Source organism: Salvelinus alpinus, chromosome 5 (genome assembly GCF_045679555.1).
Source record: "Salvelinus alpinus chromosome 5, SLU_Salpinus.1, whole genome shotgun sequence".
Taxonomy (NCBI): domain Eukaryota; kingdom Metazoa; phylum Chordata; class Actinopteri; order Salmoniformes; family Salmonidae; genus Salvelinus; species Salvelinus alpinus.
Genome location: NC_092090.1, coordinates 45,454,335 through 45,467,186, shown reverse-complemented (window position 1 = coordinate 45,467,186; position 12,852 = coordinate 45,454,335). Strand labels below are relative to the sequence as shown.

At 41.8% G+C, this 12,852-nt stretch overlaps 1 protein-coding gene across 2 annotated transcripts in view; it reads right to left on the bottom strand.

Moving 5' to 3' along the window:
• LOC139576249 (anoctamin-1-like) overlaps positions 1-12,852 on the bottom strand; it is a 51,714-nt gene that overhangs the window by 16,861 nt on the left and 22,001 nt on the right. For both annotated transcript variants that reach the window (XM_071402076.1, XM_071402075.1), the window contains exons 4-13: positions 12,104-12,202; positions 11,474-11,625; positions 9,020-9,074; positions 8,625-8,676; positions 8,387-8,442; positions 8,259-8,300; positions 4,120-4,184; positions 3,795-3,929; positions 1,978-2,138; positions 66-148 (exon numbers count right to left, since the gene is read on the bottom strand). In XM_071402076.1, coding sequence (XP_071258177.1) covers positions 66-148; positions 1,978-2,138; positions 3,795-3,929; positions 4,120-4,184; positions 8,259-8,300; positions 8,387-8,442; positions 8,625-8,676; positions 9,020-9,074; positions 11,474-11,625; positions 12,104-12,202 — 900 coding nt within the window. The remainder of the gene's footprint in view (positions 1-65; positions 149-1,977; positions 2,139-3,794; positions 3,930-4,119; positions 4,185-8,258; positions 8,301-8,386; positions 8,443-8,624; positions 8,677-9,019; positions 9,075-11,473; positions 11,626-12,103; positions 12,203-12,852) is intronic.

Here is a 12,852-nt window from a genome sequence, read left to right as displayed (position 1 = left end):
TTCATTGTATTAGACGTTCATGTCCAAATTGGCCAAACAGGTCCAAAACAAGGGCATAGGCTCACCTCTTCCTCTTCAAAGCCAGTCAAATCCCAGATGTAATTGAGTCTCATTTGCCTTCTCTTCCAGTGCTCCATGAACATGGTAGCTGGGAAACAAAACACAACCCATCCTTAAAAATCAATCCCTCCAAGATTTTGCGATCAAAATGAGTTTTTGCAAAATCAACAATAGCCAGCATATTATGCACAGTCTCGAAAACCAGACACTAGGCAACAGTGACCAGGGTCTGGCTTCAATGATGGACTCTTTTGGCATAGAGGAACTACATCTCTGCCTACATCACTACTCTATCCAGGGTGGGTCCTATTCAGACAGAAAACTCGACCAACATATCACGAGGCAGACATGCCAGGACGTCGCGATTCAAACCAAACATTTGAAGGCAAAACCTTTGCAGTGGTTTTAGAAAGGTAATTGATGTAAAACTAGCCACTTGTGAAATGCACTCATTAAAAATAACCTCTGATCTCCATCTTGCTAGCTACTATTTTATATTTTATTAAAGTGTACTGACTGACGTCGGCAATGTTGAAGTTCCTCTATGCCAGGGGTATTCAACCTTTTCTTGCCCAGGGATCCCCTCCCAGGCAAACCGGAGGCCCAGGGAACCCCATCATACGTTATCAAAAAATAATAATAATATGGCAAGGAGAAATAATCAATATATTAAAATGTATAGATTTGGTAGATAGATATTCATTATTTTGACATAATTGGAAGAGAAAGTGTAAACTAACATAGCCCATAAGCTAGAAAGGTAACTCAGAACTCCTAAGAGCAGCTGTTTAGACAAAGGTTAGCCATGTGTTGGCAACAATGTATATCCAAGTCAAGAAAGCTGACCAGCAGCCACACTGTAGCCTATTCGCAGGTGATTTTTTAAAGTCTGTCAGATACTCCAGTTAGTGTAATTGGCTCCAATGAGTGTTATTTGCTCAACATTAGGAGTTGAGAAATAAAGTTGAAACCATTAGAAATAAGATATTGTCCTATTTTCTACTGTAGGTATGTAATTCAAAATGCCTTTATTCTGTTGGTGCTAGCAATACATTTGGAAAAAATGTGGACCCCCTGCAGTACCTCCACGGACCCCTGGTTGAATGCCCCTGCTCTATGCCAAAAGAGTCCAACATTGAAATCAGACCCTAGGTCTAGTTACTGCCTAAGGTTTTGTTTTCGAAACTATTATGCAAGGGCTTGCAAATTAGACCAATTACTGCACTATTACCACATAAAACAGTCAAATCATTGCAGTAATATGTCATTAAAACTGAGCGATCACCGCATAACAGAGGACTCACAATTTCAACCAATCACGGCACATTTACCGCATAATATGGTTCAATCAAGCCACATGTCAAACTTTTTCCCTCAGCGTATTTCTGACAAATTGGACAAAATCATCGCATTTTGCAATGAACAGTATCAGAATTGCCGTAATATTTTTTATAACCACCCCTGCTTAATGACTACAGTACGAGAAAGACAAAGGATCAGGGTTTATACTTTATACTTCATAAATATAGTCAAAAAGATCAACATCTCTGAAACTCAAACAAGTTACGATATTATCTCCTCCAAATATAGGAACCTACAATCCAAACCATTATCACAATTTTAACTCAAAAGATTGTCTAATGGCAACTGACACTCTTCTCCCGTGGCTCCTGCACTTCCTGGTCTCATAGACTAGACGTAACATAGTGAATGTAAATCCGGGACACTCAAATAAGTATGACATGTTATATTTGGTATGGTCACATAAGACAGATTGTTATTTAAGTCATAAATGAAAGTAAGGTGGCTCTGAGACCAGGTTGCTCTGCAGGACTCTGCCTGGTCCCGTGGTCTGTAGCAGATGGCATTGTTTTATTGGCAGAAGATGAGGGAGAGAACATGGGAGGGACGGCTCACCCCAGAGGGCCATGAAGATGGAGAAGAAGACGGTGGCCGGGTTGTCAAAAAGATGGCTGGCCCTGGCCGTGCCGCATGCGGTCTTCAGCTTCCAGTAGCTGCAAGCGCGGTCACACAGTGGGCACATGGTGATGTTGTTTCTCGGATCACAAATCTCCATGCTGCGTGTGGGAGAAGAACGTTAGTGGAAAGCCTGAGTAAAAGAGATCTAACCAGAATGGTCAGCATAAACTAAATTACCAGTTTGAGAGGCTATAGAGTCCAAAAGCAACGAGGAATGAAAGAATGTAATAGAATGTAAAAAAAGACTAAACCTTGCGTGCTCCAGTTCCCGCAAAGGGTTGGTATTTATCAAATGTTGAACTTGACGGGAAAGTGTGCATATCTCCACGCAAATCTCAGACCATGCGTACGCACAACTTCTAGTCGTTGATCAACTGTATTGCAAGCAAATACTGTCATTTTGGGAAATGGAGGTGGTTGATGAACAGTAATTCTAGTAGGCTAATAAAAACGTAGGTCTAATGATAAAACGGATGCATTTGCCATTGGTAAGAAGATGGCATAGCAGCATTTCCTGATACACAACAAATATTAGGCTACCATTCCATCGCTCATTTAATAGCCAATCATGCTCGAAAGTAAATAGACTGGTAGCCTATGGCAGTATGGGTAGGCTACAGTATTGCTGTGCAATAGGAGCGCAACAAAATGGCCTGTTTAATCGCAGAGCCTATACCAAGGTAGGAGACAGAAACACAATCATGTACTGATGAACAAAACATTGAACGGCAATTCGTATTTTGATTAGAAGTGTTGGCTGTAGGCAGCATTTACTTTTAAACTGGTCAATAGACAATCAATCTTGTAGAATGTGCGGCCAGTGTTTGGCACTAGGTATAGGCAGCATGAATTTTTTTTGTTTGAAAAAAAACTACTGCAAAAACATTCTGCCCACACCTTTACAGAAATGTGATCAACTTTGCCATTGCTCTCTCTTTTATAAACTGTCATGGTCCAGTTTCAACATCTCCAAATCCTACAGCAAATTAGGGTGTTTTTTTGTTACCATAAAAGGTGAATAGAGGGCGTTTTCTAGGCGGGGTTGTAACGCTCGTTAATGAGCGCAGAAATACAGTATGGGTCTGAATTATCAATGAAAACGTGTATATGTTGCATGCAACAGTTTGTTGAGCACGCAAATCCTGGAATGTCCACAGACGCCAGAATCTAGTGAGAAATGTATGCATGGTTGACAAACAAGGCCCCTGGAGAGCTACCGTACTGCAGGTTTACTCCAGCCCTAATCTAGCGCACCTGATTCTAATAGTTAGCTGGTTGATTAAGCTGAATCAGGTTTGTTACAACTGGGGTTGGAGCAGAAAACTACAGAAGGATAGGTCTCCAGGGAATGTCCTGATGGGATACGTGATCATAAAGTGGGTCTGCCGCCCAATCGTTCTGCTCTAGGTAGACTGTGTCGTGGAAAAATCCACAGGAGCACTGGTTTATGGCCAAGGTAACTGGCAGAGTCTCTCAACTCAGGCCAACAGACTGTAAGAAGGCGCTACACAGGTAGGGTCGCTTATAGATACATACAGGGAAAAAGACACCAGGAACGCACAGACTCAAAATGAAAAGCAAATAACAAATCACAGCATGTCTGTGCAAGGTAACTGTTACAGCACTGTGTTCAGCAGCTCTTGGGTTATTGATAAACCATCACGTGTGCTTCCATGCCGTTAGAAATCTAACCATGTAAGTGTAGTTGTGGATTTAACTGTAGTTGTGGGTGTAGTTGTAAGATGTCATTGTACCTGGGAATGTCATTGTCCACAGTCGCACAGCCGTACAGGAACACTATGACCCCCACTATAGCAGCAGGGATCAGCATCTGGGTGTAAACCCCCAGCCAGGCAAAGTACAGGCCAATCTTCTCCCCAAAGTACTTCCTGCAGGAGAGGAAGGAAAGCAGCACTGAGTACATACATCAGGAATCAGTTCAGATATGGTGATTATTAACTAACATTAACTCAAGCCAAGCCAATGATATAATGCTTTGTCTTTTTGATTGCTACAATACAGTATAGCATATAGTCTCTGCCTTATCATGTCTTAGAGTTTAGAGCAGGATTCTCTCACCTGATTAACCCAATTGGTTGGTACTTGTAGAAGACACTGTAGCTTGCCCATTCTTCATACAAGATCTGACGAGACAATAACGGGTAAAACAACGTCTTAAATTTAACAGTACTTAGAGAGGCAAAACCATGATGGAAGACTACATTTAATATAGCTTCTTATCTTACTTCTGAGTCTCATTATAGAACAGAGGAAAAGTCGGGTTGGGCTCATAAATGATTGAAATTCATCATGCAAATTATTAATTTAAACAATGCTGGTAGGAAAAGGTCAGTCCCATTACAAAGCCCTTATGAAATAATGCATAGCTGTTACTAGTCACAGCTATGCTGTGATCTCAATTGTAACGATGTGCGCTGAGAGTCGGGAAGCAAGTTCAGAGAATGAGTGTTTTAATAAAATAAACGGAACATAATACAAGAAACACTGACAGCACACAGACATGAAACAGAAACAATGACACCTGGGGAAGGAACCAAAGGGAGTGACATGTATAGGGAAGGTATTCAGGGAAGTGATGGAGTCCAGGTGAGTCTGACGACACGCAGGTGCGCGTAACGATGGTGACAGGTGTGCGCCATAACAAGCAGCCTGGTGACCTAGAGGCCGGAGAGGGAGCACACGTGACATCACAAAGCTATATTTACAGCATGAGTTTTGCTAAAGAAATCAGTGCCATTAAGGCCCAGGGGCCAGTTGCATAAAACTCCTTAAGTTTATTTTTCCCTGATCTTTTCCCTTAAAGTTTCCTTAACTTCAATCAGGTGCAGAACACATTTTAAGGTGAATTCCCCCTTAAATGAAGTAAAAAAGTTAAAGGTGCCTATGAAGTCCTCAGGAGGCTGAAGAAATTCGGCTTGTCACCAAAAGCACTCACAAACTTCTACAGATGCACCATCGAGAGCATCCTGTCGGGCTGTATCACCGCCTGGTACGGCAACTGCTCCGCCCACAACCGTAAGGCTCTCCAGAGGGTAGTGAGGTCTGCAGAACGCATCACCGGGGGCAAACTACCTGCCCTCCAGGACACCTACACCACCCGATGTCACAGGAAGGCCATAAAGATCATCAAGGACAACAACCACCCAAGCCACTGCCTGTTCACCCCGCTATCATCCAGAAGGCGAGGTCAGTACAGGTGCATCAAAGCAGGGACCGAGAGACTGAAAAACAGCTTCTATCTCAAGGCCATCAGACTGTTAAACAGCCACCACTAACATTTAGCGGCCGCTGCCAACATACTGACTCAACTCCAGCCACTTTAAAAATGGGAATTGATGGAAATTATGTAAAAATGTACCACTAGCCACTTTAAACAATGCCACTTAATATAATGTTTACATACCCTACATTACCCATCTCATATGTATATGTATATACTGTACTCTATATCATCTACTGCATCTTGCCATCTTTATGTAATACATGTACCACTAGCCACTTTAAACTATGCCACTTTATGTTTACATACCCTACAGTACTCATCTCATATGTATATACCGTACTCTATACCATCTACTGCATCTTGCCTATGCCGTTCTGTACCATCACTCATTCATATACCTTTATGTACATATTCTTTATCCCTTTACACTTGTGTGTATAAGGTAGTAGTTGTGGAATTGTTAGGTTAGATTACTTGTTGTTATTACTGCATTGTTGGAACTAGAAGCACAAGCATTTCGCTACACTCGCATTAACATCTGCTAACCATGTGTATGTGACTAATAAAATTTGATTTGATTTGATTTAGATTTGAAGTCCCGTGTGGCTCGTGTGGCTCCCGTGTGGCTCAGTTGGTAGAGCATGGCGCTTGCAACGCCAGGGTTGTGGGTTCATTCCCCACGGGGGGACCAGGATGAATATGTATGAACTTTCCAATTTGTAAGTCGCTCTGGATAAGAGCGTCAGCTAAATGACTTAAATGTAAATGTAAGTCCCTTAACGGCTTCCTTCAGTGTGGATATCAATGTAAACAGCATTTGTGGAGGTGAATGTTGCTTTTATCTGCCCTGGTTACAATAGGAAAACATCAACCTGCTAAGTTCTATTTTGCTAGCTCACAAAATAAATGCGATCTCTTTGATGAGATGTTCAGTCAGTGAATCAGGCCGTCTCCATGGTAACCAGATACTATTTCTGCAGTACATGCCTTCAAACTACCACGAACCCCCCTTAACCTGTTAAACTCTGAACCCCTCTGGTGGCATTTTATAAATTATGCATAATCTTGTATACTACCCTCATTACGTAGAAAGGTAAGAACTGTGGGATTCCGATAAAGGTGTCAGAAATAATGTTACTGGGCCTCCCTAGGGGACCCGGGTTCGATCCCGGGCTGTGTCACAACCGGCCGTGATCGGACGTCCCATAGGGAGGCACACAATTGGCCCAGCGTCGTCCGGGTTAGGGGAGGGTTTGACCGGGGGGGCTTTACTTGGCTCATCACGCTCTAGCGACTCCTTGTGGCGGGCCGGGAGCCTGAACTCGGTCGCCAGTTGAACGGTGTTTCCTCCGACACATTGGTGCAGCTGGCTTCCGGGTTAAGTGGGCGGGTGTTAAGAAGAGCAGTTTGGCGGGAGGACGCATGACTCGACCTTCGCCTCACGAGCCCGTTGGGGAGTTACAGCGATGAGACAAAATCGAAATTGGGGAGAAAAAGGGGGTAAAAAAATAAATATATATAATAATAATGTGACTACTACAGAGCCCGAGATACTAGCTAGCTAACAAGACTAGCCAAGCTATCTGCGTTGTTGCTTGCATGCGATTGGCTGTGGTCTTTGGGGTGGCACTCGGCCTGGAAACAGTGCTACCTGTCAGGCATCATTCAGGGCTTAAATACCCCACGAGCTCAGAAGCTGTTAGGTCAAGGTAAGGAACATTTAGCTTGCTAACATTCTAACTTATAAACTGATAATGAGCGCCAAACACAAATGAAAGCATGATGTTTACATGAAATGTAGGATCCCTTAGTGTAGCAATCAATAAAAACGCATGCGCCGATCCACTGTGGGCTCTGCCGCCCAGCCATACTGACAATCTATCATCATTACGTCCACTCCTATTTATAGAGTTTCTCGTGATCTCGACAAAACAACTTCTGTTATGTCGTGATCATGGGATAAATAAGTTGTGATCTCGATAACGAGGGAATTCTTTTTATTCATATGTCCTCTCTGGACTTTCGTAATTAAGGGAAACACTTAAGATGTTTTATGCAACTGGGCCCAGGATCAGCATGTAGGGACAGGGTGCTGTGGTCTGTGTCGTCTGACAGGTCAAGGTCATCCTTGAGCATCAAATGTTATTTAGATTACACTTATATTGCCCCTCAGTAGTCCCTAGCGTGCATCTGCATTAAATAATATAAGTGAATTTCACTGTTGGTTTCATGTTGCACTCCTCTGCCTGTCATACATGAGGTTTCACTAATGAAGTGCCATCACTGAACAGTAGTCCCAATGGCACAGCACCGAACAGAGCTTCAGTAGGTTACTATCCTCCAGCCAAATGGTCCTGTCTGTTCCCAAACAGAGCTCCCACTTTGCAAGACAAATTAGTGATGCTTGTGACTCATCATAGACCAGCCTAGCGTAACAGAACACAGGACTGGAAAAACAACAAACCATGGAACAACTCATCACGACATAGCCTCTGAAATGTAATCATGCCGTCATCTCAAGGACATAAGTCATTTCTGTGACAGAGCACTCAATTTGCTCTGTGCACGGACTACACCAAATGAGTGGGAAAAAAACATACCACTGCCATATCGCAGCTTGGAAATTGAGTATTTCTCTGAGGCTTTAGATTTACTTTGCTCTGGGCTTTAATCGCTTAGATTCGACCAGACTGGTTGTCGTACAATGCTTGAGGATGGTGAAAAGGGATTAAGCCTGTTGCCGTGGTGACACTTTCAATACATACAGTATAATTATTATCTAAGCCAAAGGGGGCTTTTCCTCTCCAACGTTGCTGACGGCTTGTGTTTAGAAAGCGTTTGAATTCTGTGCTTTAACCTTTTCAATATGCTCTGACGCTGGTTTATGATAATCGCTAACAGTGACACAAATAATGGATGTGTTTGTAGTTTCATTGATTGCTTATTGACATGGCCGATGATTTGCTCGTCTCACCTTTCTGTCATTGGCCTCCGCCCCCTTGCCGTCAACATCCCCCTGCAAGACAAGTAATGACAGAATTATATCTGGTCACAGAGTGCTTGGCTTCGCATGGGTATTGATATGTGTGGTAATATACTCACATCGTGAAGAGGGTACGCAGCAGTGTAAACACCGTTGCCAAGGAGACTGGTGATTCCTGTAAACGTCATTTTCAAGAGATCAAATTTACTATCAAACAGAAGGCACACAATAGCAATAATATTCTACTACAGCATACTACATGTAGTGCTGTCTGGAAAGATAAGACAGATGTCATTTACACCCCTAAAGGATCCAAATTCATTGTAATATCCTTAAGAGATAGGGGACATGGCTTACCCATGGTGTATTTGGCTTTCGTGCATCTTGTACGTTTCAACACTTCATATACCTAAATGGGTAAAAAAAACATGAAAATAAACACAAAAATACTTCTGCAATGTATTAAGATGATCTCAGGTAAGAATCACATCCAAATAGGGCAGAAATCCTGTCTTGTGCCATGAATGTGTTAAGAAATTGACCTCAGCTCCTGGCCATTAATGAACAACTCTAAATGCATTGATGGACAAGTTGTTTTCAAACTTCACAGCAATCTCCACTGCGAGCAACATACGCTAACTGAGAAAGAATCCAATGAAAAGTAAATTACATTAGCAAATCATACATTTACTTGTGGTGCGAAGGGCTTTTAATTGACTTGCCCATCATTCAAGCAGATCTATAGTACTTACTATTGAGGCCCTGGTTTTGCTGTCGAAGAAAGAATCTCTGTCTGAGAGATCAAACCTGTTAATACAGAGGAGCCTTCTGTCAGCGGTTTATTTAAAGAGCCATGTACTCAACCAGGAGAAAGAATGTTAGTTTTGTAGGTACGCGGAGAGCAATGTTTTTTTTTTGTGTGACCAAGATGTCACACACATTGTCATTATTTAGACCAAACATACAATACAGGGTGGCTACAGGTATAATACTGGTTGCAACATGTCTTGGTAGCTAGGGTTAGTCAGCAGCCTGGCCTACACAGTGTTCATTGAGAGACAGGAGCTCAAAATAGCCTGTAACCTCTATGCCCACTCTCTTGAATAAAACCTAGCTTGTTTACTAGCCTCACTCAAAACACATTCAAATATTGTGCTTTTTACAATACATAATATTCTAACATCCAAACGCAGATGAACTATTCCCGGAACATCAGAGGATAAGTCTCGGATTAAAAATAATATTGAATCGCAGTGTGGATCTCTTCCAAACAACAGCTTGGTTCAGATTTTGTTTCTGTTGATTTTGTATCCGTTGGTTTTGTGCCTGGTGATTTTGTGCCGGTTGATTGCACCTCTACATTATTACTGTCAAGGCACAGTGGGGCCATTAGCCATGTCAAAAATGACAAAGAGCTCAAGACTGGTGAAGACTGCGGGTAGAAGAACAATTTAAATTCCATTTACTTCAGCTCAGCCAGATCACATTATGGGGAAATGCACCTACTGAGATTAATAATTACAGGTAGCAACCAGTATCATTCATACATAATCACATCTTCTACACATTAAGCATCCAGCTCACTAATTAAAATCTTTTAACATTAAAACCACTGGGCCTTGTGGGACTCCCCTTCAAGCTAATGAGCAGTCATTTTTATTGCAACACTAACAGTGTAATTAATATATGTCATACATGCGATCGCAAAAGTTATAATTTGATTGTGTTTATGAAGGTCTAACGTAACAGAATACTCTTTATTTTATTTCAAATAACTATTGCATTTTCATTAGATTCTGTTACTGTAGGCTATACAGTATGTAAAGAAAATTATTAAATAAAAACACAAAAATGTAAGTGTTCCCTCAATTTTATTAGTGGAGTGCCTTTGTTACAGCTATGAAACAGAAAGCATACAGTATGTCCATTGAACACGCTAACAGCTTATTTTTTTAATAAATGAGCCCCCCCAAAAAAAATATAATAATAGCCCAACCACCAAGGCGCGCAGTCAGCAAGACACGCAGTCTAATGACGAAAACATCAGTAGCCTAAACATCATTATAAGCCCAATTGTGCTTAATAAATAGTGAAAATCAGCACATAAGCAATAATGGCATTATAAGAAGTGTCGATATGACAGCAGTGAAAAATAGTCCGTTATTTATACGTTGGATACCATGGCAAATGTGTTTGTTACTTCGTTATCAAAATCTGAAGCGATCCCGTGACATGTTTTATCCAAATAAAAGTATCCCATACAAGTCTGACCAGAAGCTCTCCATATACACACTCTTTCCACCGAATGCTTCATGGACATACAGGCTTAAAATGAACGCTTTCAGCTCAACAGACAGATCCCAGGCAGTGTCTCCTTACCCCGTAATGACATTTTGAGTTGATAATCGCCATGTAGCAAATGTCATCGGCTTGTTCTATCTAAATGGTGCCATTCTTTCCGCTCTCCTGTCTCACTGGCGGGGGGACCTACACAGTGCCCACCATTCTGGCTTTTTTTGCTCTTAACTCTAGAAGGTGTAGGTTATTCATGCTGAGGCTTAGAATCAGAAGAATAATCATCAGAGATGTCATGTTTAATTTCTTCCCGCCATCTGAGTTGTTTTCAATCGGAACTCGTAGCATCGCTAACGCAACATGTGCATCCGTTCATCTTGGTCGTCTTGCCATTGTAAATTACGCACGCTCTCACTGTGTACTCCCCCCCAATTATATATATTTTTTTAAATGGCATGTCCTCATAAAACTGGTTGTAACTCCAGTTCTGTTTGTCCTATTGAGATTCTAACAACGGCAGTGTGTTATATGTACTTATTTAGGAAAAGTCAAGGACTGAGGCGGCAAAACTTAAAAAAGGGCAGAGTAATAATTGTTTTAAACTCATGAGCAGTCAAAATGACTGCTTTAGCGGTTATAGTGTAAATAATGCCACAACCAGTACTGTAATAATTTCAATAGCTATACTCTTGCATTGTACCCATGTCTTGAATTGCAAATACATTTCTTTCCTATTGCATTACAAACATTTCAGGCCACTTTGAATTTCTCACATGCAGAGTACTGGAAGTAGACCCATTCACCTTTGAGCTCTGCATCATTGATCACTTGTCAGAACGTGCTTAATGTTCAATGATGAGCCTACACCCCTGAACCCATGCCACAGGTCTCAGTGCTACTACTATACTCACAGGTGCTGCTTTTCCCGGGAGAACGGGTGGGAAAGATGCTTCACATTTTGGGGTCTATTTGGCTCCACTTTAGGATGAAGTGGCGCAGTCACTTTGTGGATGAACAGATTGATCCTCTCCACCACATTACCTCCCTGTTTGACTTCGTACACCTGAAGGGAAAGGGAAAACAGGAAGAAGACATGTTTAGAAATGAGTGCATGAAAGGTTATCAGTTACATTATTACATTTTTTGTCAATTAGCAGACGCTCTTATCCAGAGCGACTTACATTTAGTGCATTCATCTTATGGTAGCTAGGTGAGACAACAACCCATCACAATCGTATCAAGGACATGTTCCCTCAACAATGTGTTTATCAGCAACGTCAGTGCTAGTAGAAAAAGTCCCTTTTTTACTTTTTTTGGGGTGGGGAGGGTGGCATCGTGACACTGTGAGAGTTATTTAAGATACTCTTCAAAAAGAGTTGTAGATGTTTTCGGAAGTTTTGCAGGGACTTCGCTGTCCTGACTTTAAGGGGAAGCTTGTTCCACCATTGGGGTGCTAAGAGAGAGAAGAGCTTCGACTGGGCTGAGCGGGTGTTGCCCTCCCATAGAAACTGACCAGTAATCCATCTAAAGGTAGGCCATACCTTTTTGGTGGGCATCTTGAGCTTCATGAATTCTGCCTCCCGACAGAGCACATCCCAGGGAGCATGGATCTTCAGGAAGCCAATTCCTGGGATTTTGTTCTGGAAAACAGAGAATGTGATGTTGAATAAAATAAAAATCAGGCAAAAGGTTTTCATGGATATTTTATGTGTGTTGAAAATAAGTTTCCCCTGTTTTATCTGCGTGATATATGCATACCTAGAATAAAGCTACCGTCACATCTCTAAGGACTACAGTAAGTTTTTCCAAGGTAAAGCACAGAAATGCTACTTCAGCATTGCAACTGAAAAGAAATCGCAATGCTACAGTAGCAAGGATTGTTGTTGGTTAGTGTCAGCCAAAGGCTGTATCCACTTGAATAGAAAACAATGTCTGATAGTCGAATATATACCAGACAAAAGTTCTCTCTCCACAATCTCCTCTATAAAAAAACAACAATGGTTATGTAAGTCCCTCTCATATGCTCCTGACCTACTTCCTCATACCTCCCAGCCCACTTCAGGGTCCTGGCCCTGTCTGTTGAGAACACCGTGGCAGACTACACTTTCCACAGCAATATCAAGCAGAAAAGATCCTGCCAATTCTATTTTGGGGCTCTGGTTCGATTATCCACAAACAACCCTCATTCATGGACAAAGTCAGTTAATAAAAGAAAACAAGGAGGGTTGAATAAACTATGTTCAGACTTACTCAACAAAGCATAAGGATGTTGTCAACAAGTATGAAATCA